General features: G+C 35.7%; 2 protein-coding genes across 8 annotated transcripts; both read left to right on the forward strand.

Annotated features, from left to right (window-relative positions):
• The first annotated feature begins 1354 nt into the window (after positions 1-1354).
• LOC109065130 (oxysterol-binding protein 1-like) lies at positions 1355-21693 on the forward strand. 7 transcript variants are annotated; one of them, XM_042762656.1, is made up of 18 exons: positions 1355-1495; positions 2271-2441; positions 6855-7063; positions 7158-7314; positions 9075-9186; positions 9323-9521; positions 10647-10761; positions 10934-10997; positions 11471-11638; positions 11717-11962; positions 12039-12159; positions 13000-13103; positions 13468-13563; positions 13728-13915; positions 15017-15267; positions 15373-15411; positions 16207-16254; positions 18666-21693. In XM_042762656.1, exons 1-18 carry the CDS (start codon positions 1401-1403, stop codon positions 18806-18808), a joined length of 2526 nt encoding a protein of 841 aa, XP_042618590.1. In that variant the 5' UTR covers positions 1355-1400; the 3' UTR covers positions 18809-21693. The 7 variants fall into 7 exon arrangements, with proteins under 7 accessions (XP_042618590.1, XP_042618597.1, XP_042618614.1 ...); XM_042762663.1 differs by having other exon boundaries at positions 15017-15246; XM_042762680.1 differs by lacking the exon at positions 16207-16254 and having other exon boundaries at positions 15017-15246.
• An 889-nt stretch (positions 21694-22582) lies between these two features.
• Positions 22583-25719, forward strand: LOC122145991. The gene is made up of 3 exons (XM_042763023.1): positions 22583-22720; positions 23411-24095; positions 24132-25719. The coding sequence occupies exon 2, from the start codon at positions 23420-23422 to the stop codon at positions 24005-24007; it is 588 nt and encodes a 195-aa protein (XP_042618957.1). The 5' UTR covers positions 22583-22720; positions 23411-23419; the 3' UTR covers positions 24008-24095; positions 24132-25719.
• The last annotated feature ends 4 nt before the right edge of the window (positions 25720-25723 follow it).

A 25723-nucleotide genomic window follows, 5' to 3' on the forward strand; every position in this document is an offset into this window, starting at 1 on the left:
AAATACAGCGCTGGAGGACGTATCTTTACATTACTACATAAAATATATTATTGTTTTATTATACAGAATAAAGTGTCTTACAGGGTTAACGGGAGTTTACTGTAGCATTTTACATTCAGTGTAAGGCATACACTTAATTTTCTAACAAATTACAAAATAATATCCCTTAGATAATTACACTTTTATCATATTTTAAAGATTATTCATAAATGATCAGTTTTTTACTTACTTATTTGTTTATAAATTTGCACTGATTTACAGTTAACTTTTTACTAACAGTTTGCTAAAACTGAATGATGCTGAAATCCTTTTATAAAGGTTGTTTTAATTGTACACCTGTTACTAAATTAATGCACTTAATTTGAATCCACTGAACATCTTTTCTACAATTGTATTTTTGTTACGTGATTGTGGGACAAAGTGTAGGCTATAAATGTGTAAAAGGTGCTTTTGAATACCACATTATCAAGTTTGGAGCTTTTGTGAACAATCTGTGGAATAATATTTTAATCATATTAAATTGTATTTACACAAATGCAGATTTGTTAAGGTTTCTCTAAGTTTTGTGACTCAATCTCAAACTCTCAAATTTATATATGCTGATAAATATTATATATTTATATGATATATTATAACATTATACAGTATGTCGATCAACTTCCTTAAACCTTTGCTTATTTCGATTATCTGTAAGCAGTTTTTAAATTACATTATTTATATTTATATAGCCTATTTATATAAATATTTATTTATTTTCTCCTCAGTGTATGCTGCTTGGCTTGTTTGTGTTTGGCAATGATAATAAATGGTTGTTATTTAAAAAGGTTTAACCGAGATTTAATAAAAAAAAAAATTATTATTATATTATTGTGACGTGTGGGGGGGAATGTGTAATTTTATATTGTGTTTTATTTTTCTGGGGGGGAAGTTTTTTTTGGTTATTATGAATAATACATGCAGATGATTATTGTAAGCCTATTACTGCTGCCACCGTTTTATAAAAGCCATAAACCACTCGAAAGCCATGCATGACAGTGATTTGACTATAAATCAACTTCTTGTAAAATCACTGTAACTCGTGCAGCTTTATTGATTTATTTTTATTAACATATTTACACCCTTTAAAACAATTTTCGACAAAAATCTGATTAACGATTAACGTTAAGTCTAATGATGCAGGCACACGTGCTGCTCAGAATCAGCACGGTGTCTGTTTCGTGTGACGGACGAAAGATGCAATAATGTGACTTTTATGCGAGTTGTGCGCGGAGTAACTCGCTCCTGTGATCTCATGTCCCTGACTTCCTTCTTCAGAGGGGATCATTGAGAGCCTAGGTAAGAGCTGACCGGCACCCACAACACACTTTAAAACATTTCAGCACCGGGGATTTCAAATTTCCATGTCTTGTCATGTCGCTCTGCGTTATTTCCCCGAGGTTTCATCTGATGTTATGCGCGAATTCTCGGGATTTCTGTCATTCTACACAGCTTGGAGGTTAGCGCAGGCTAGTTAGCTTCAGTTTGACACACATTTCCCCGCACGCTGACACCATTAAAGGGCTTTTGGGGGATAAACGCGCATTTGAGAGGCTTACAGCTGATTTGTCATCACGTAAGTGTTGTATTTACAGAAATATCGGCGTTGTTGACTTTCCGCGTCCATGTCTCGCGATAGCGCGTCGGTTTTATTAGCCGTTAGCTGAATTAGCCGTCAAAGTCATTTTACGTTTATGCACATGCGTGTAAGCAAACTGTATTTTTAATAAAACAGAAAGTGTGTTTATATCGTATCTCATGGCGTTTTGAGTAAACTTTGTCAGTTAAACGTCGTTTGGACTCGTAGTTGTGCGTGAATGACTCGTACATACAGGCCTCATTAATCTAAACAAAGTTTAAAATAGCCCGAGATGTGTTTGTTTTCATTTATCGCGGTCGTAAACGCTGCTGTTTGAAGAGTTTTGTTTTAATTCGTGTCTGTAAATGTCAAGTGGTGGTTTCAGAGAGTGACACGTAGGCGAAACGAGCCCATTGACTTGATATCCACTGAATGTAACGCGTTTCAGTGTTTTAAATGGAAGATTTGGGCTGTGTTTCAAAACCTAGTGAGCTGTCAACCCACAAAATGCTCTCTAGGTGGGGAACAACACAAGTTGTGTGTGTATGTAAACATTTCAGGAGCCTTGGCTTACAAGAAAGTCTTGCTCATGAAGGTGTGAATCACTCAGGTAAAGGTGTCCACTAACTGTTTAACCCTTTGTGTTCACCCCCAGACCCCTGTCAGACACTGTGAAGCCACGGGCCGTCGTGATGTCGGAGCCCAAAGTGCCCATCCTGGCCCCTGAGGACACCTATAAAGGCTGGCTCTTCAAATGGACTAATTACATCAAGGGATACCAAAGGCGCTGGTTCGTCCTCAGCAACGGCTTGCTGTCATACTACAGGTGAGTTTGTGGTGTGTTTTTTGTTGTTGTTGTTAATCGTTTGTACCTCTAGGGAGAAAAAGAGAGTTGTCAGGTATTGTTTCTGTCAGATAACAGGTCTCCCAAAGTTTGATAGGAACGTCTGTTGTCCTCATGAACCCTTTGTGAGGCTGTCAGCGGTTCTTTGGCCTTTCACCAATATCTGATCAGGTGCTACGCTTTAGATGCTGAAATAAGTTGGTATTCTTTGTACGGCAAGCATCACTTTTGCTTTTACTCATGCAAACTCCTCAAACTTATGCATATAAGCATATAACCTTTCCTATATGGTTTCTGCTTTATTGATGATGTCTCAAATCATACGACTTACTTCAAATCATTAGACTGGATGGACCAGTGTTATTTTAGTATTATTTATATACTATTATAGTTTTTAATCGTATTTTAAATTAGCTTTTATTTTTTAGATTTCATTTTAAATGTAATTTAATTTTTTGTAATTTTGTAATGTGCGTTTTCATTTTTTATTGCTTAATTATTATTATTATTATTATTATTTTTAAATATTACTAGATATATATTTTTTAATTTTTGTAATGTTCATTTTTTATTTGTTTTAGTACTTGTTTTTAAATACCACTATTTATGTTTAATTTTATTTCAGTTTTAGTTTTGATTTATTTAATTTTCATTTAGTAACTTTAGTGCGTCAACTTACACTAAATGAAAAATTGAAATGTTGCTTTGAACACTAATTGAAATAAGTTAAAGTTTTCATCTAATATTCATATTTTATTTTATTTCAGCTTTATTTCAATCAACAAAACTGTTTTAATAGTTTTAGTTAATGATGATAACCCTAGGATGGACGTATGTAAACGGGGAAAAAAAACTCAACACCTTCTGGTGTTGTCGGTCTGTGAGATGATGCCATTTTACGTAATTAGATTTGAGTGGGAGATGATCTGGTGGTGAAGCCACATTCATCTCATTGGGCTCTGTCAATTATTAATATTGCATGTGAGAGCGTGCATGTGTGTCTGTTTGCTCGTGCGATCCTCACTGTTTGCTCAACAGTTTGAGATGAGAGGATAACACATTCTTTCAAATCCACCCTCGTCATCTGATGTTGAAATATACAATAAAATAACAAGGTCCAACGCCTCAACAGTTGGCTAGTGAGAGTGTGTGCTTTTTTTTTTTAGACTACTTTGCTTATGTTGTAATTGTTTCTTGAATATGGAAATGAAATGTAAACATCATTAAATAAAAACTGTGTTGATGCCACACCAAAGCAAATAATTAAAGATCTGTAGAGCATTATTCAGTTCGGGATGAACATGACCAAAAATGATGTCTGTGGCATTGAAACATCCCATTTCCAAAATAATTCACAAATAGCTAATTTTTAGCTGATACGGTCGATTATTATTTGATAAACTAATATTTGACAAGGCTTACTTGCACTTTGTAAATGCATACACCACCAATTTTTGGGGGCAGTAAGACTTTGAAAGAAATTAATACTTTTATTCAGCAAGGATGCAAAATGATCAAAAGTGACAGTAAAGAGATGTATAATGCTGTTCTTCTGAACTTTCAGTTAATCAGAGAACCCTGAAAAACTGTATCACAGTTCTCACAAAAAAATGAAGCAGCGCAACTGTTTCAACAGTGATCATAATCAGAAATGTTTCTTGAGCAGCAAATCGGCATATTAGAGTGATTTCTGAAGACTCACTGGAGTAATGATGCTGAAAATTGGCCTTTGGCATCGCAGGAATAAATTTCATTTTGAAATGAATTCAAATAGAAAACATTTGTTTTAAATCGGAATAATATTTTACAATATTACTGTATTTCTAATCAAATAAATGCAGCCTTGGTGAGAATAAGAGGCTTCTTTTAAAACACTTACCAGCCAATTACTTTTGTGTATTTTAATCAAAACATGAAATTCTGATCAAATTTGGCTTTGCATTAAATTTTAATGTAGTAACTCTTGATAAATCTCAAATATTATTACTTAGAGGGTGGATTGTCTAATTAAGTTAAAGGCATATGGCATACTTTAGAAAATACTTTATTAAATGTTTATTATACAGTCTGTTACATATGCAACTTTTAAATACTGAATTTAAGTTGAAACTGAGATATCAGTATAACAGATGCTTGTCTAAGAAGCCCAGTGCATTGCACAGTTTGATGTAGTGCATTGCATTTGTTGTGTGATGTGAAAAAATGTAAAACATTTGCTCAAAATAACTTCAAAACTGTCAAAATGCAGTGGAAACGTCCCACTTATTCTGTGTAATGCTATTGCCGTGATGATTTAGTTTTAAGGCACTGATCACGTTTTCCAACATCAGGTTGTGATTTCTATAGTGTATTTTTTTTTTTTTATGAATGAAATTATTTTTTTTTTTTTGTTTGTGGAAATTATTTTTAAAAATCCATATCCATTAATCATAAACAGGATGTGGCAAACCCCACTGTAGCATTACAGTGTAAATAAAAGACACAAGTGCACATTGTCTTGTCCACCGCCGCATGATTGGCTGAGCGAGTTTGGGTCACGTGACTGTCTTAACAGGTCATCTCTGTTCAGGAGGATCACACGCTCGACTTAAGACTTGATTTCAGCACTTCCTCTGCTCCTGCAGGCAGACTTCACTGGTTTCTCATCGCTCTCATTGTGTGTGTGAAAAATTCATCACGAAATGTAGAGGGCGAGTAAGAGATTTCACAGTTTCACTGGTTGCAGGCTCAGGACTGTTGTGCCTCTGTTAAATCGCCTGGCATCGGTCTTGTGCCATGTCATAGCCCATCCAAACTGGTCTTGCCTCATTTTTTCCTGCAGAGTATAAAAAAATTCCTGGAACTGGTGATTCATCAGTGTTGGTAGATTACAGGTGGAGATGAAAACTTTGTTTATATTTGATATATTTGGTGCTCTTTACATATGAACCTCTGACAGTTTTACTGCTCGATTTTATAAAATACAACAGTATTATTTTACTATTATTTATTTACTGTTATAGTATTTATTTGATTAGATTTTCTGTCTGATGTTTCTGTCCACTGTCCGAATTACGTTGGTACTCCCGAGTACAGAATTCAAGTTTTGGACTGCTGTCTTCTTGAACTGAATGTGACATGACCGGGTTGTGATAATAACTGGGAGTTGTCCTAGGCACGTTGCAGCGCTTCTCGTTCAGTGTGCGACTGCCTTGTTTATACTTTTGCCTGGCTCCGCTTCGCGAGCCTCCGCTGATTGCACTTGTGTGCGTGCAGTGCGTTTATACTTGTTGCGCTAGCCATTGTACTATTCTTTGAAACGACATGGGAAGACTAGGAGTAATTGTCCTCTAAAACCATCAGGAATCGGGTGAGAAGTAGTAGTTTTCAGTACAACACTAAAACTTGACTCGTGTGATGAATGAATGAATTTCGATTAGGTTGTGGGTCAATTTGGAAGACTGTGAAAATTTTTAGTTTTTAGTACACTTCACCAAACCCACACTACAAAATAGTCAAAGAATCATATAAAAACCAGTAAATCTTGAGTATATTATTTGTGACTTTAGAATTATTGTGTATAGTGAAGTATTTAACGAAAATTATTTTTAATTGATTTAATCTTAGTTAACAATAAAAACTCTGCTAGATACAGACCTTTAGCCATAAGAGCTGAAGTTAAGAAATGATAACTGCTTCTATATGAGCCACAAGTCAGATTTCAGCTTTCATAAAGTTTGTGAATGATGTTTCTTCCCCATGCTTTCTCCAACAACTTGCCTCTTTATGAATATGTATTGAGTTTATTGAATATTTTGCAATAGGTTTTTATTATGTTGCACTTTGTATTTGCAATCAGAGTCTTGCAGTCTGTAGCTTTATGTTGTTTACTGTTGTTTGTCATTTGATCAATTCATCTTGGAGATGGTTGGTTTGATTCATGGCTCAGAAATGTTCATTGAGGTAAATATTTTTCTGTGTATCTGCTAAGATCATAAACATGAGGCTCTTTTCTAATCTGATACCAGATCCTATGATAGCAGCAGTAACACGTCGTATCTTCTGTCACATAAATGCTCAAGAGTGAAAGAAACTCTACCCGAAGGCATTTCTCGAATGCCTGGCTTTCAGTGCTACTTCATGAATATTGCATCAGATGCCGAAAAACAGCTGTCGGGGGGCTTTTGTTCAGAGTTTACTCTCAGAGTTTAAAGAGAGCCTCATGAATGGTCCTCTAGCTTCACAGAACCAGACTTTGACTAACATTATGAAATCTGAAACACATCACGTCCTGTTCTGGCCACCCGTTTAGTGATGATAAACCCTGTTTAAATCTAAAAGAGGATATAACTATGACTAAGTAAAGTGTTTTATCTTAAACACATCATCTTATCTCACTTCCCTTTGCTCTTCCAGGTCCCAGGCGGAGATGGGACACACATGTCGGGGCACTATAAACCTGGCCACAGCCAATATCACAGTGGAAGACTCATGCAATTTCGTCATCTCTAATGGCGGCACGCAGACGTATCACCTGAAGGCCAGCTCAGAGGTGGAGCGGCAGCGGTGGATCACCGCGCTGGAGCTGGCCAAAGCCAAAGCTTCCCGCATGCAGGCCGAGTCGGGTCAGTTGGAAAGGAAACCACATTTGAGAATAGCACAAAAATGCACACTTTGGAGTTTCTGTTTCACAGTTTTCGTTCCTCTTTTTTCCTGCAGATGACTCCGGGGATGACTCCACTTCTCCTGCGGCAAGTCAGGGGGCAGGCTCACGCAACTCAGAGGTGCAGTCCACCCTCAGGACGCTGAACAGCAAGGTGGAGGATCTCAGCACCTGCAACGACCTCATCGCCAAACACGGCTCTGCACTTCAGCGGTCAGTCCACCTTTCTCTAACAGACACACTTGACTAAATGTATTGCTCTCATGACATTAATAGCATTTCTTACTTTATTAAATGCACTTGTCTCATTAAATTAATGATTCTTCCATGACATTAATAGCATTTTATATAATATGAATATATATCTCAATGTATTTTTGTATTATTTTAATGTTTATATATTATTCACAAATGATTATTATGCTATTAAAATCTATAATTAAAATAATTATATTTAGATATTATTTATATTGTAAATATTTTGATTTAGCTTTTTTTTTTGTTATGTTTTTGCATTTCATTTTAATTCTAGTTTTAGTAATTTTTTTTTTTTTTTTTTTTTTTTTTTTCTATTTAGCTATTAATTTTATTTCAGGTTTAGTTTTAGCAATTTTTCTAGTTCCCAAGGCAGCATTTCTAGTTTTTAAATATTTATTTGTTGTTTTTCTTCTAATATTTATATTTTTTAACATATTTATATTTGTATTTTAGCATTATTTCAGTAAACAAAATAGATTTTTTTTTTCTGTAGTCTGTGAACAACAATACATGTGTGTATATATACTCTATCTATCTATCTATCTATCTATCTATCTATATATCTATCTATCTATCTATCTATCTATCTACACATACACAGTTTTTTTTCGTAGTTTTTAAAGGGGTCATCGGATGCCCATTTTCCACAAGTTGATATGATTCTTTAGGGTATTAATGAAAAGTCAGTAACATAGTTTGGTTGAAATTTCTCAGTGGTAGTATAAAACAACACCCTTTTTACCCTGACAAAAACAGCTCTTTTGTAGCATTTCCCTTTAAATGTTAATGAGCTCTGCTGACCCCGCCCCTCTCTTCAAGCCGCTCTCTGAGGGAATGTTTACTGTTTACAAGTTTCCTGAAACTTGCTAATTAGCACATTATTAGTAAAGGCGATGTACAAAGATTCATTAAAAAACTCATTTCTTTTGGAGGTGAAGCTGGATCACGAATGATTTGCGCGAACATAGACGCATGTCCAGTCTGCGCTGAAATGCTACTGTCAATCAAACTATCATGGGAGGGGCCTGTCGGTGTGACGTCACACAGACAGGCATCTGAGATCGGCTCGATTTGAGAAAGGGGAAATAATTTAATGAGATAAAAAAAAGGGTGGTTGTGTACACACACTGCCAACACACATTTCAATTCAAACAACTTGTAAAAGTGCATGTAGCATCCAATGAACCCTTTAAGACTTTACTGTTATTCTTAAATGTGGAAAACATTAATACTAAATACTAATTAATACTAAAAGTATGTCTAAAATTCAATTCAATTCAAGTTTATATGTATAGCGCAAAGCAGCTTTACAGAAAATTACGTTTCTGCAATATATTTAGTAGTAGCTTGTCAGTGGTGACTATTTCAAATTGATGTACATATTAGTGTACATCAGTTGATGGCAGAAATGTATTGAAAAATTCTGTTAATGACGTAATCAAACAGACGATGAACACTAATAACAGCAATGATTATATGTTGCAATCAAACCTGTAGCAAAATTTGGTAGTTTATGTTGTTTCAGGGTTGGCATCATCTGAGGTCCTCTGAGGGGTTTGCATCATCCCTTCACAGATGTTTGGTCATCTCAGGTCTTTGTAAGGGCTGGATCCAGACTGAAGCTTGTGTAAATCCTAGTTACCACGGGATGTCAAACCTTTGGTTTTCAACTCAGTTTCTGCTCGTATGAAGTAGTTTCTTATACCTTCTTTCAGGTCCTTGTCTGAGCTGGAGGGAGTTCGGCTGGGAGGAGAAACGAGTGAAAAGATTCGGCAGGTGACGGAGCGAGCCACTCTCTTCCGCATCACCTCCAACGCCATGATCAACGTAAGACCTCCGAGCAATATATTTGCTTTAAGGGAAAAAGCAACTCATTGCCTCGTTGACTTGTGGTTGTCTGTTTAGCACACAGAAACCACAGTTAAATGTATTGTTAACGATTCTTTAATAATCTGATACCCAGGCCTGCCGGGACTTCCTGGCGTTGGCTCAGGCTCACAGTAAGCGCTGGCAGAAAGCCCTGCAGGCCGAGAGAGAGCAGAGAGTGCGACTGGAGGAGACACTGGAGCAGCTCGCCAAACAACACAACCATCTGGAGAGAGCCTTCAGAGGAGCGACCGTACTGCCTTCATCCCAGAGCAACCCTGCCATAGACAGCAAAGGTAAAGTACGGCTGGCACAGAAAGACTGGGTGCCGCAAAATTATATAGAGACTAATATATAAAAACAGATTTCTAATGCATTGTAGTTACGCACATAACAATGAAAAGACAACTAGTGGTATCTGACTCCCCAATTAATGACTTTTTTAAGCGAATTGTTTTCAATGAATCTGTCAGAATTGTTTTACAAATCAGTTTTTAATCACAGCACACAATTTTCACTAAATAAAGCAATTGAGAATAAGATTTCATCTTTTCCATTTTGTTATACAAATATAGCACTACATGGTAATAAACATCAATATGTATCTAAATACACACAACCATTTGGAAGTCACTTCTTCTCTCTTGGATGTTTCTTCTGCTCACCAGGGCTGCATTTATTTGATCAAAAATACAATAAAAACAGTAATATTGTAAAATATTATTACAATTTAAAATGAATGTTTTCTATGTTATTATATTGTAAAATGTAATTTCTTCCTGTGATGCAAAGCTGTATTTTCAACATCATTAGTGCAGTCTTCTGTGTCACATGATACTTCAGAAATCATTCTAATATACTGATTTGGTTGCATAAGAAGCAATTATTATTAGTTGTGCTGCTTCATATTTTGGTTGGAGCTTTTTGTGATGATTTTTTTTTCTTTGATGTAAAAAAGGTTTAAAAGAACATAATTTATTTGAAATAGAAATATTTTATAACAGTATACTTATGACACTTTTGATCAATTTAATGCATGCCTGCTTAATAAAAGTATTTCTTTCTTTCAAAAAGTATCAATTTGATACATTATGGTAGTGTATTTCACAAACTTTTAATTACTAAATTGTTTTAAAAAAAATGTGGTAATGCAAATTAGTCATTAAATCAGATTTTTGAATCAATTTAAATTTGCAGTTTGAATTGTACAGTTTGAACTGATATAAAATACTTTTTATTCTTTAATAAACATATCGGCCAATTAAAAAGTTGCAGTGAAACGTTTGCAATATTCAAAGTGTTCCTTATTTTTCAAATTGTCAGCCAATTCCTCTGTGTTTAAAAACTATTGTCGTACATTTGAATATGACAAGTTGATTTCCTGTATATAAAGTATACTTCCTTTTTTCTTTTTCCTGTAGGCCCAGTTCCAGGAAAGGGCGACGTCAGTGACGAGGACGAAGAAAATGAATTCTTTGACGCATGCGAGGACGTTCAAGAGTTTATCACTGTACCAGCAGACCCCAAATATCACAGGTCTGTATTTACTGCCTCGCCCCTGTCGTTTACTCACATCACTCTCTGTCCCTTCAGTCTCTTCTGATATGAGTGTTACTGGACCTAAGTGTGTGTATCCTCTGCCTTCCCTTCCCCTTCCTCCTCTCTCTCACTCTCTGGCTCTCTCATACGCTCTTTCCATTTCTCTCAGGAGATCCGGCAGCAATGTTAGCGGAATCAGTAGCGAGCTGGGAATGGATGACGGGACGACGTCGGTAAGGCGTTTATGTACACTGGCAGAATAATTGATTTTTTTTATGTTTTTGACAGAAGTCTCTTAAGCTCACCAAGACTATAGTAAAAACAGCAATGTTGTGAAATATTATTACAATTCATAAACATGATTTTTAAATATTTCTTGAGCAGCAAATCAGCATATTAGACTGATTTCTGAAGGATCATGTGACACTGAAGACTTCAGTAATGATGCTGAAAATTCAGCTTTGCATCTCAGCAATAAATTAAATTTTGCTATATATTAAAATAGATGATATTTCACAATATTGCTGTTTTTACTTATTTTTTTGATCAAATAAATGTATCCTTGATGAGCATAAGAGATGATTTTCAAAAACATAAAAAATCGTAATTATTCCAAAGATTTGATCACCATTTAAATATAAAAAAAAGCCCATATTGGTGAATGAAGTTCATGTTTAAACACCATTTTTTTTTTTATCTTTCACAGCTAGACGAGCAGTCTCTAGCATCCAATCCCGAATCTCCACAGTCCCAGGAAGTAGTGCCTGTGAGAAAGAGGCGGAGCCGAATCCCAGATAAACCAAATTACTCTCTCAATCTATGGAGCATCATGAAGAACTGTATCGGAAAAGAACTCTCCAAAATCCCTATGCCTGTAGGCCTATCCGTATCTTTACAAGAATCCCAAACAGCCCAGATTCATTTGCTTTCAACGCGTCCTTTCTTTTCACAGGTCAACTTCAACGAGCCCTTGTCTATGCTGCAGCGTCTCTCCGAGGATCTGGAGTACTACGAGCTGCTGGACCGGGGCGCCAAGTGCCAAAGCTCTCTGGAGCAGATGTGCTACGTGGCAGCTTTCACCGTGTCCTCTTACTCCACTACAGTTCACCGCACGGGCAAACCCTTCAACCCTCTGCTGGGCGAGACATTTGAGCTGGACCGCGTGCAGGAGAGCGGCTACAGGTCCCTCTGTGAGCAGGTGAGCTTTTGTTTATCCTGAGATACATGAGTTGTGTTTGATATTAATCTGTTCTTCTTCCCGTCTCTGTCTTCAGGTAAGCCATCACCCTCCGGCTGCGGCCCATCACGCGATCTCCGAGCGAGGCTGGACCCTGAGACAGGAGATCGCCCTGGCCAGCAAGTTCAGGGGAAAATATCTCTCCATCATGCCCCTGGGTAACTATTTATCCTACTTTGAGCCTCATCACAATGTTCAAGTTTCAAAATAACATGCAGCTTTCATTCAGGGAAGAGTTTTTCTCATTAGTTCCTTTTCTTAAAAACAACATATAAAACAGGAAGTGTAATGCAAAAAATAAAAAACAGTTTTTGGACACTTTCATTAACTATGAACATGTTCAACTAACATGTCACAACCGCAGAGTATCTCAATACTGTTGGTTTTTATTTTTAACAGTAGCAGTTTCAACAGTAACAGCTTAAACTAATAACTGAAACTAAATGTTTTGCCTGTGAGTAGGCCAGTCCTGTATTTAAAATAGATACCATATGATTTGATATTTTATTTAACGCAACAACATTTGGACATTTTTAATTGTGACTTAAATATCCAAATACTTTTTTGATATGGCAATTTAAATGGCTGTCCAAACTAGGTTTAGTGATTTGATGATAAGCTAATAATTAATTAAATCATAAAAATGTAAAAATTTGAAATATATACATTATTTCAAAATAAAAGCTTTAAATTTAAAATACTAAAAAATTAGATATTAAATACAAATTTGTTTTATTGATGTCATGTAACTATTAACCAACATCAGAGAACTGTAAATGTGTTGTTAAATTTTTTAAGTATTAAATTAAAATCTCTGGGGGGCATTTATATTAAATACTTTTTTAAGTTTTAAATTAAAATATATGGTTGGAATTCCTGCTTTAATATATTAGTATATTCATAATAAAAGATGGATATTTAAATGTCATATGCTTACATTTATGTTTTTAAGCAAGAGTTTTCAAGTTCTTTTTGAATTGCTTGTTTGTTTGCTCCAGGTTCTATTCATTGTATCTTTGAGAAGAGTAACAATCACTACACCTGGAAGAAAGTCACAACCACAGTGCACAATATCATTGTTGGGAAACTCTGGATAGATCAGGTCGGAATGCACGCTACTTGTTTAGACATATTTTCATATAATCGGCCTCAGAGTGTCTGATAGAAAATGAACTGATTGACTTGTCAGTGGCTAATGCTACAGTAATTCCTCTTTTATTTGTTATTTTGTAAACAATGTGTAAAAATTGTGCTCATTTCAACAATTTTTGGTACATGTCACTTATGACTTATATCATGTATATAACATGATTGTCAACCAGTTTTATGTGCATTAAATTTTTCCTGGTTTTGCAAATTACATTTGCATTATACAGATGTAGCCCTTAAATTGTTTAAATATCTGTATTGTGGCATTTCATTTTATTTTTCATAAGTGATATTGGTGTGTCTCTCTCTGGATTCAGTCAGGAGAAATAGACGTTGTGAATCACAGAACAGGCGACCGCTGTCATCTCAAATTCGCCCCGTACAGCTACTTCTCCCGAGACGTGGCCAGAAAGGTGAGTCAGCAGCTGTTCCACTGACTTCTTTCTTCCAGAATGCAGACGTGTCAGTTTTTTTCCCCTTTTATCCGTCACCCTTTGCAGCTTTTCATGTTCTTTTTGCCCATTCTGTAATTTATGTCTGCTTTCACTTCCTTCTTGTGCAACGCCTCTCTCTGTAGGTCACGGGGGTGGTGACGGATAAAGATGGGAAAGCGCACTATGTTCTGTCTGGGACGTGGGACGAGAAGATGGAATGCTCTCGTGTGATGCAGAGCAGCAGAGGGGGCGAGAACGGCGCAGACGGGCGACAGAAAACCGTCTATCAGACGCTCAAAGCCAAAGAGCTGTGGAGGAAGACTCCGCTGCCGTAAGATATCCCCTGATGCGTACAATATTTCCCAAGTTCAAGCTCAGTCAACAGCATTTGTCCCTCAATTTCTTTAAAAAATCCAAAAAGAACAGTAGCAGTAACAATGGAAGTGAATGGCCACTCTGTAAATGTTACAGTGCTCATTGTTTAAATCATACAGCCACAAAAAAAACTGTATTTTAGAAAAAAAAATGTTTTACATCCAATTTGATTACTTTGTTGTAATAACAACATAACATCATGAACCTAAAACCCTAAGTGACTATAAAAATGTAAAAAAAAAAAAAAAAACACACAAGTTGTAGTAGTGTTTATACAGGTTTACGTATTTTCCAACCTAAATAGTTTGATGATCTGAGAGAGAAAAAATCCTGCGTTTTCAAGTATATTTAACATGTATACAAAAATAATTTATAGTTCTGTTTTGAGCTCTCCTTTTAATTTTGTGTCATTCAAAAGCAAAGATATTAAGACAGACGTAAATATTAGGAGTGGAATTTTACTGTTGTTCTGTCTGATTAATTTATTATTATTATTATTATTTTTAATATTATTATTATACTGCTCTTTTACAATAGTATTATTGCAAGTTATATTTCTTTTTATATTTATTTACATTTATTATTATTATTATTATTATTATTATTATTATTGTATACTCAACTTTCTGGTGAAACATTCTAAACTTATAGGCTTCCCATTTTTGCTTTAAAATTCTACAAAAATTGGTCTCACACATTTCCATTGTGTTTCACTGTAACCTCAGTTGTTTTGCTTTTTTCAAGAAAACAAGGAATGACTCAAAAGTTGTTGTTTTTTTGGTTATCAACGTTATGCCACAAATCCTGTCAATTTAACTTGTACTGAACCTGCAATATTCCTTTAATTAAATAATATTAATTAGAATTCATGACAAGACTTCCAAGGAAGGTTTAAGAAGCCATTATCTAATTATTATTCGTGAGGCGTTGGAGCCGTGGCTCAGTATTTAGTGAATGTTCTCTGGCACATCGTGTTGTGGTGCTCAAGTGAGAATTTGAACTGGAATTTCTCAATCTCTCCATAATTTCCTGCCCTTTCTCTCTCTGTGCTTTGTAGGGAAGGCGCTGAAAACATGTACTACTTCTCGACCCTGGCGTTGACATTGAACGAGCCGGAGGAGGGCGTTGCTCCCACAGATAGCAGGAGGCGGCCGGATCAGCGTCTGATGGAGCAGGGCCGCTGGGAGGAGGCCAACGCAGAGAAACAAAGACTGGAGGAGAAGCAGCGCACCGTCCGCCGAGAGAGGGAGCGAGAGGCCAACCGCTCCGCCAACCCTGCAGAAGAGGGTAAGGAGCCAGCGGATGGGGGTAAAGTTTCCTTTTATTTGTCATTCAGCTCATCTCTCCTCGTTTCCTCCGCCTTCTCGGCGCCTCTCGTTCACTCCCCTCTGTCTGTCTCTGTCTTTCCCTCAGCTCTCATTGAGGACTCCATATCTGACTCGCCACTTAAAAGCAAGTACTCCTGTTCTACTTCCTTTTCTTTTCTCTGTTTAATCGTCGTCTTCTGCATTTTCTCCCATCTCACAAAAATATCAAAAATGAAGAATGTGTAATATTTATTATTTGTTTTTTGTTTGAGGTTTAGGTTATACTATATATGAACATTTTGTCATTTTCTTCCAAATCTAGGAATTTTCTTGCGTGTTGAGTTTTTTCAGTGGATTTTTGTTGGGTGATTATTGTAATTGAAAAATTTGTGAAAGGTTATTTTTATTTTTGTAATATTTAATTATTATTTTTTTTTTTTTATTTTTTTAATTATAGTATTTTTTTTTCAGAGTAGTAAGTCTGGTTTTTAAGTTTAATTTTTAATTTTAAAGTTTCAGTTTTTGTCAGGTTTTTTTTTCCATTTAGTTTTTTTGCTTTTGTTTTGTTTTATTTAAGTTAACATTTATTTTATTTCAGTTAATATGCATGTTTTTAATAGTTTTAGATGATGCTAATAAACTGGCTCCAAAATGACAATCAAGTACCATAAAAGTAGTAGTACACCAGTTTTGTAATACTTTGGTGTGTATATAATCTACGTATGCAAGAAAGAGTCATTATTGAGGTTTAGAATGAAATAAGGGTGAGGAAATGTTGACAGGATTTTTATTTTGGGGTGAACTGTCCCTTTAATATCCAGGATCACTTTCCCCGCCTTCATTATGCCATCCACTCATTGTATTCTTTCTTTTTTTGTTTTTGTCTAAATTTGCATCCCCCTTTTTAATTTTTGGCCGCTCGTCTCTCAACTCTGATCAGCCGAAGAAGTCGAGATTGCCAGTGAGCCCTCTGAGACCACTTACAAAAGCAAGTACCATCCCATCCCTCTCTCCTAATCACTCTGTTTCTCACATTTATCATCCAATCATCTTCACTTTCCATCTGTCTGTCTCTCCATCAGCTGACACAGATGAAACTTCTTCCGATCTTTCACTATCAAGCAAGTAGCAGAATCAACACGGCCTATAGCTGCATAGTGTAGTTTAGTGTAGTTCGATTTCACCCCTGAAGGTTTCTTTTCTGATTGTATTTTGCTGCGTTCACATCATCAATATTAACGTAATTGTTAGAGTCAAGAATTCAACACTGTTTAATAGACACCAGCAGATTATTAGACTTTCTTATTCTTATTTGAATTAATCCTTGCATCATGCATTTTAAATTAGATGCCTGTGTGTGTATTTGTCTTCCACTAGTGGGCAGTGTAAATGCATAAACTGTAGGACAATATTAAATACCGAGTCTACAGTCAGTGTAGACTTTCATTTCTTCAGTTCACTCCTCCCATGCATGCTAACATCTCTCTCACTCCTCTTATCTTTGCCTGCTCCCCTCCATCTTCATCTGTGTGCTTCTGCAGCTGAAACACTGCACGGCTCACACCCACCGGCATACTCAAGCAAGTACCACACTCTCGCTCACGTCACACAGAGACGCATACAAAACCAGTGTTCGTAATGAAGTGGAATTATGTAATTGTAAGAGTGGAAACAGTTGTTAAAGCTACATTTTTACAGCTTAATGGGGTCATATTATACATTATACTTTTTTGCTTACAAGCACAAGATCCACAATTCATGTTAATGTAGTTATAATATAACTCTCTTAACTATTGCAAACACATACAGCGTATGCATTGATTATCACAGAAAACTACATACTATCATACACTTCCACTGAAACTTTGTGCATTTGTGAGCTGATGGATGAGACCCTCACTGTCTCGTTATCTGCTCTATGTCGCTCTAGTGGAGGGTCCTTATGGAGCTCCGGTCAAAAGCAAGTAACATCCACCCAAAGCCCCTCCATTTCTCACATCTGATAGAGCTAGGTGGTATGATCAAGCAGAAAACTGTAGTTTAACAATTGACATGCTACTCACATTGAGTGTGAACATGTAAGATTTTTGCACACTTGATTTTGCACACCTGTGCTTTAATAAAATATAATTTAATATTTAAAAAGAAATGTCCTTTGGCTCATAAAATAAAATATTAAAATAAATGAAATATATAATTAAAAAAATATATATGAAAAAAATAAAAAATATTAATATTTGTGTTATATATTATTAATATGTTATTTTTTAATTATTTAATATTAAAAATGTATATTTGAGTAAAATATTAGAATTGATGTTATGTATAGTTAGGTTGGTGTTTCGATCCCCGGGAACACATGATAGGTAAAAATTGATAGCCTGAATGCACTGTAAGTCGCTTTGGATAAAAGCGTCTGCTAAATGCATAAATAAATAAATATGTAAGTAGCTTTTTATGTTTTAGTTTGTTTTATGAATGTATTTTTTACAGTGTAATTATACATTTAAGTAGCAAATTATATTAATTAACTGCATGTATTTATTATATGGTTAGGGTTAGGATGAGAGATTGGTTTCATGTTAGTTGCATGTAATCATGAATAATTTATTGTTATTACTATAGTACACGTAATGTGTAACAAGGTCACTGTAAACATTTTTTTTATTAATATCTAATATATAGACTATCTAGATAGACTACATGGATTTAATATAGAATAAATAATTTTTTGGAATGGCATATTGCTTTTTTACACCAATTATAAACCATTCTCGAATCCAAATGATTACACTCTATCCTAGACAATTCAGTGAATGTGAAATAGGTTATATGCAAATATTACATGCAAATTATGTTTTTACATAATTGTGTAGATTTATTTTTCCAGTCCATAATCAAATGTGCTAAAGTATGTTTCATATATTTTATTCATGGGTTTGTGCAGAAATGAGAATTATATATTATTATATATTATATAAGTAAATTTCCAGCAAAAATAACTGCTCTGTTATTTATACTCCCATTACTGTAATATAAAGTTGTATCTTGGACCGTGATATAAAATGCTGGTCATGCCGCCCACCTCTATACTTTACCATTATTTTTTCCTTTTTTTGCATTATTATTCTTCTTCCCGAGTTGACCATGTGCCTCTCTTAGCTGCTGTGTATCAGCCTGTTGTGTGAATATAGAAAGTGAGATGTAGATGATTAAGTATAGATGTAATAGTTTAGTCAGCTTTGGTTTTTGTAAGCTCCACGCTGTATTTGAAATAGTTTCTAATAGCTTTGTAGAACAGTGCTCTATTGAGTTACTAGCACCCTCATATATGTTCTGTTCTCTAATCAAGTGACTGTTTGTTTGCTTTTGTGTGTACGTGTTCATTTTGTTCATCAGGTGTTCACCATGACAACTACAAGCCCATGTGGTTCGAGCGGCAGGTCGACCCGATGACACGAGAGCCCACGCACATCTACAGAGGAGGATACTGGGAGGCTAAGGAGCAGGGCAACTGGGACTCCTGCCCGGATATCTTCTGATCCGTCACACACATCCCCTACGATGCCCTCACTGTCCGTTTCCAGGAAGATAACAAACTAATGAAAGCTCAGTCAGCTGCTCCTTCTCTTTTCCCGTATCGTAGTATATCGAGATGCGTGTCCTCTCTTTCGCCAGCCGTGCTCTACTCAGTGGACAGTAAGGGACACCGAAATGGACACCACCATCCACTGTGTGTCTCTGTTCTCCTCGTGATCACGGGATTATTGAAATATAGGGTTCACCATTCAGTAAACGCTAGCGTTAGGAAAACATATCCTTTCCCGCTCCACACGTCTTCCTCAAGCTGTGGACGTCACATCCTTAAATATCCGGGGGATATGAAGGCCTGTTTGCTCGTGTGTGTGTGTGTGTGTGTCTGTGTGAATGAGTTCAGAGAAGCGATGTAGTGCTCCTCCTTTTCATTGAGCGTGTTTGTGTGAGAGATGAAGTTTAAGAGGTCGCCTTGGTTTGTGGATTTTAAAGGAAAGGTTTGCACAAATATGAAAGATCTGTCATTGCTTACTCGCCACATTTCTTTTGCAAAACAAATATGTTAGTGCACAACACGTCAAGCGCTAAAAAGCATGATAAAAGTACCATTTTAGTACTCTGCAATTTGAGGAGCTATGTTCCTTCTGAATTTATACAATAGTTTTCTGTGAGAAGTTCACCAATTGTTTGAACGCCAGTTACGATATGATTCTTTTTGGAGACAAACTGCCCCATTTTTTAAAACTAATCAAATTAAATATCAGAGCTTTGGCAGATTGGAAGATTATCAGTAAATTTCAGTATTTTCATTCACACTAAGCCAATGTATTACTTCAGATATAACAAACAAGTCATATGCATCACTTTTATGGTGGTTTTAAGCCATTAGTTAGGTCTCTTTTGGAGCTTGACAGCCTATAAACTGTTCTACAGAAGAAAAAACAGCATAAGAAGTATAATGAAAGTAGTCAATGAGATCTGAGGTGGTATATTCTTTCTGAAACTGGTACAGCAGTTATGACGCACAAGAACCATTGGCATTTTTGAGTCGATGATAATCAAACTGCATATTTTTTTGAAACTGTTCGCAAATAAGATTTCAGAGCATTGGAAGATTTAGAAGATTGTCAGTGAATGATGTAAAATTCAAGCAATCATATTACTTTAAATGTAACTCACAAGTCACATGCATCACTTTCATTGTGCTTTTTGGTCATCGTTTTGGTCCTTTTTGGACCTGGACAGCCTATAACCTGTTCTACAGGGGGAAAAAACATTATGTATCATGAACGTAGTCTAAGCCATTTGTGATGCTATATTACAAGTCTCCTAGTGTTATGCAAGGTTTTCTTTATTTGTTCAAACTGGCATGACGATTATAAAATGCAAGAATCAATAGCATTTTCGAGTCGATGACCATCAAACCACACAATTTCCTCCCAAATGAATGTCGGAGCTTTAACAGAAGGAAAGATTTTCAGTGAATAACAATGTAAATTTCAGTCTTTTCATGTTACTTGAAATACAACACACAATTTGTGTGCATTACTTTTATGGTGCCTTTAAGTCATTGTTTTTTTTTTGTTTGTTTTTTTCAGCCTATGAATTGAAAAAAAAAAATCGACATGTGGGTTTGAATGACCTGAATGCGAGTAAACAATGAAATCATTTTCATTTTTGCATGAACTGTTCCCTTAAATCCCATCACTACTGTACAGTCCTCTCAATCCATTCTGCTTGGAATGAGGAGGACATCAGCATCATTCTGATCTTCTTACTAACACCTGCTAAAATCTCTTAAAAAGACTAACCAGTTGTCCAGAGTGTGTTTGTTTATAGCCTCCAGAACAGCATATCTGTCGATGCTCTGAAGGGATTGTGCTGCTCTAAGCAGGAGAGCCACGTAAAAGACTCAATGTTAGCTGCACTGCTCGAGTTTAGCTTCAGCGTTTCAAACTGACAAGTCGCTGTGATGTGACACCACATTGCTGAGGTTTCCCCTTCAGCCTGGGCACAGATGCATTATGGTCCGCTCCTGCTCGCGTGGAAAGGGGTGAAAAGAAGGACGGTGTCCACAAACTGAGGCGCTCGAGTGTGTGTGTGCGTGTGTGTTCAAATGGGCACGTGAGGTCAAGGGAGTCTCAAACCAGTGTGTGTGTGTGTGTATGTGTGTGATCAAGAGTAACGTATTTGGGGTTTGTTGTATATTCAAGTGAAACAAAAAAGAAAAATCACATTTTATTTTCAAGTGTACTTAAACACGTGTGGGAAAATAAAGCAAGAATACAGCAATGCAAAACCATTGCGGATATTTGTGTATATATATCAAATAATGAAGTAAAATATTCATACTATTAATACCAATTCTTCTTATGCTGACACTGACAGCTAGAGTTATAATTGTGATGGTAATGTAGTTTGAGGGTTCAGCACAATTATTTAGATTTTTATTTGATTTTATTTTTTGTCTGAAATGGGAAGCGACGACACATTTGTGTTTTCTTCATGTCAAAGACAAAACGTTTGCTCATTGTCCTTCAGACTAATGGAAATTTTATGTGTGTATATCTATCCCATCATCCTCCTGTTCCGTTAAAACGGCGGTTTCAATGTGAATTCACAGGTTTACTGCTGTTTGTAATAATTGCAGATTCTATTTTCTTTGTTTGCAAACTGTAAAACTTTTTCTTCATTGTTTTCTTTCCTTTGACTGTCATTCCTCAAGTTTTTTCACCACCGCTGGTTGTCAGTCTTCTTTTTGTTTGTCCTGTTGGTGTTGTCCCTCTCTTGGCCTCTGATCATTGTGTTGCAGCACAAAATTGCTCTTGACTTTCGTCATGGTGCAGATGATGGTGTAATAAAAGCTGGTTTGAAAAGGAAATGATCAAACAAACAACAGTTTGTCATGCATGTCATTATGTATTTTCACCCTTTACATATTTTGCATATTTTGCAAGTCTTGGAGATTATGGTTGAAATGCAGTTGATAAGCAGTAAGTTTCGGTTTCCTGTCTTTGCTCTGGAGGACAGCCACCCTTTTTACAGGAAACATTCTTTTCTCCTGAAGTTATACAGCTGAAGCACGCTTCTAATGAGATTTCCAGACCTTTTTTTTTTTCCATTTTTTTTTCTAATGAGATTTCCAGACCTTTTTTTTTTTCACTAAAAATTGCTAGATATCTGAGAACTTTGCACCCTAAGAATAATAATTATTTAAATACATTAATTTCCAGCATTAGTACCTGACAAACAATGGAAAAACACTGTCTATAAAATGTTTTAAAATAATTGTTTGGAAGAGTTATTGAAATTCATAGGTTAAAGATTGTTTAGTGCCTTGGGTGAAGAAATGAAGAAGTTTACACCTATATTTGACTTATTTTAGGTCCTAATAAGTACTATTGGAAAATATTAACAACATTTAACTCAATGCACACCAGTGATATTTAAGAGTCTTTGATATAGTATTTATTAATTCTTTGAATTACTTTGAAAATGCATTTTTATTTTTATCTTTTTAGGAAAAATGTACATCACATATTCTTGTTCTTACATTAGTTTTTTAGATTTTTTTTTAATGTTCATTTTAAGTTTAGTAATTTTGTTTACTTGTTTTACAACATAGTTTTTTATTTCCAGAATCCTACTCATTGTATTAAACTACAATGCAATGTGACATAATAGAGTAATACCCCTCCAAATACTGTTTTAGTGTGCAGTACATACTGTGCATTATTCAGTAATCCGAAAAACTCGTTGGCTGCTCCCTTTCAATAATCATAAGTTTCTATTTCCCAGCTGTGAGCTTTTCTAAGGAGGCGTGTCTTGAAGGAATCGTTTTAAAAAGAACTCGCTACAACTCACTATAGGTCAACAACGAACCTGCAAGAAACTTGGAGGATCAGTCTTCACCATACAAGGTAAAAATTAAGATATTTGTGTTTTCCACAAGGACAGCACACTTGTGATGCTTAAAAGTCATTCTCTTGCATGGTTTTAGAGGAATTGCATGAGACACAGGAACATCAAATATAAATTCACCCATAATTTCATGATAAAGAATGTACATTTACAACATTCTCAAAATGTCGTAATTTTAATTTATAACAATTTCAAGAGAAAATTTAAACATGGCCTCCTTTTCTATGTTTATAAATACTATTAAAACGCTTAATTTTTTAATTGGTGTTTATAACTAATGTTTTATATGTTTGTAGCAAAATAAGACTCAAAAATGCTAAGTGTTACCTATAAAGCTATAAATTGGCTAAACTTTATTCAGTATTTTTATAAGTTTGTATTATACATTGTATGTATGTATGTATATATATATATATATGTATATATATATATATATATATATATATATATATATATAAAACATTGTATTCTACATTCAACGAAAGACGTAAGAATGTTTGCCTTTTATATTTAATACTTAAAAAAATTGTCATAACATGATGGTAAAAATAGTGATTTCAGTACGGTGGAAACATAAATGGTGACAAATTGCATCATCTAAAATCCACTTTCCCTTCAAAACACAGTTTGCATCGTATGGTTTAACTATTATTCTAAATATTTCTTCATTGTCTCTTTCTTTTACATAGCTGTCCATCATGGTGCACACTCTGAATGAACTGCCCCAGCTAAAATACTCCGGCTTCGGTCAGCCATGGCCGAGACATGGCTTGAACCTGTTGTATTGGTTTGCTCATGACTACATCGACTTCAGAAATGGGCAAATTGTCTCCATCTTTAGTCCTCAAGATGGAGACTTTGGTTTCCACGAGTACCATAACAGAATTGAAGATGATGATGATCACATTGTGCCCCGTCAGAATCTCCCATACTATGAGGTGGGCAACCTGAACTCTCCAGGAGCAGACGAACTCCCAGATTATGTCAGGGCCAATTACAGGCACAGCAATCCTAGCAGCAACAAGGATCGCATTATTGTACGTAAGGACGCCAGTGGCAACTTTAACAGAGTGTTTGTGACTGAACACAGCGACCCGAGACGCTTCGACAGCAGCAGAACCTTCAGAGTGAGCCAGGGCCTCCTCCTGATCATCAAGAACATGACTCGAGAGCAGTATCTCAAACAGACATACAACACTCAAGAAGATCATCCCAGAGTCACACTACAGAGCAGTAACGTTAATGAGACGGCGTCTGACAACAACTCCTGGTGTACCATTCTTTGAGCTATTAAAGAGCTGCTGACAACCTGCTTTCATTATATCCGTGATAATTATATACATTTTATTATTATGTAATGCTGAATTGATTAAAGCATCTAATAAATTTTATTGTTGTGTAATGCTTAATGCATCTACAGTATTAGTGATAGGTGAGTTCGGAGTGAATCGGAGCGAGTACACCAGCCTGACAGAGTCGCGTGATTTCAGTAAATGAGGCTTTGCTACATCCTACTGTTTTGAAGCGTCTGTGGTTTGAGGATAGTGTTGTGTTAAATGCATTGAATGTGTGGTTGTAAATGATCTCGAGTCATTTTTACGAGATAAAGCTGCAGTCTGTAACTTTTTTTTGGTTAAAAATTGTCCGAAATTAATTTTTCAAGCTAGTTCATAACCATCCAGTGTTCAAAACGATCTCCTTACTTTAACCCGATTCAAAACTTTAAGTTTATAATAATGTTTTCTAGTTTGACTGGTACTGGTAGGAATTCGTGAAAATTCGAGCATGCCTCTATGTCATTACGTCACATCAGTAAACATAAAGAAGTTGTCCCAGCTAGTATGCTAATTCGCACGTGAGGCGCTGGAATAATAACATTTTTCATTTTGATGGCCGATTGTAATCCAGAAAGGATTATGTGTTTACAGGGGCTTTGCTATGTTTTCTGGGCCCCCGGAACATCACACTGACTCGGGGCCCCCCGGAATCCTCGCCAGGCCCTTGGAATCATCCTAAACTCCCTCCCGTTACAGCGCCTGTATGTTTATGAAACACATGTAAGTGACTGAAATTAGATTATATTCCCGTTTTAAATGTACATCTTTTTACAGATAGCCTATGTGGGATTACACAATATTTGTATTTTAAAGAGAACCAGTTCGAAGGAAGAATAATTTGCCTTTGTGTTTAAATGAATTTCTTTAACCTATGTAAAATACAAATTGTATGACAATTAGAGACTATACAGAAATTGAAATCTACACACTAATACACACGTAGTCACGCAATGCTGATGTTGTTAACAATAACAATTTGATAATAAAAGTATACCAATAATAGTAATTTGCACGGTTTTCTGTAATACAAGCTAAATGATTGTTAGGTTTTTAATCACCATTGGGAGTGCAATGTATTGTAATGCTTTTTTCCTCAGTTGGTTAGAACAAAAATGGCAGACTTGTTACTTACTTGTTCCGATGACAATATCCGGTGAAAATTTCTTATTTGGGTCATATATTCCAAGATGTAGGCTAGAATCTGTTTTTCATAAGTACAGTATCCACACCAGTGCAGTGATTGACAGCCACACATTCACCTCAAAACATTAGATTCATCTGCGCAAGAGCCGTTGAGGTGCACAACCCATGCAAAGATGATAATTCTGCAAATAACTGCAATTGTAGGTTTCAAACAGAGATGGCGACAAAGAGGCAAAATTTATGGACTGCAGCTTTAAATGAATAAGAGTTTATTAGAATGCATTTTCATGACTTTAACCAGCAGATGCGGAGATTCCAGCGCTTTGATTCATTTTTTGAAGCAACTGGTTCGATTGAATAGATGTTTCAAAAAGCATTGCTTCTCCCGTCACTTTTATAAATGTTATGTCTTCTGTTATATAATCACAAGTTTTGATTAATTTACTGGTTTCCTTTGATTTCTATTAAATGTGTGGTTTCTCTGGCTTGGCTTGAAATAAAATGACTTTGGACACTCATAAT

The sequence above is a fragment of the Cyprinus carpio genome, chromosome A1 (assembly GCF_018340385.1).
Source record: "Cyprinus carpio isolate SPL01 chromosome A1, ASM1834038v1, whole genome shotgun sequence".
Lineage (NCBI taxonomy): Eukaryota > Metazoa > Chordata > Actinopteri > Cypriniformes > Cyprinidae > Cyprinus > Cyprinus carpio.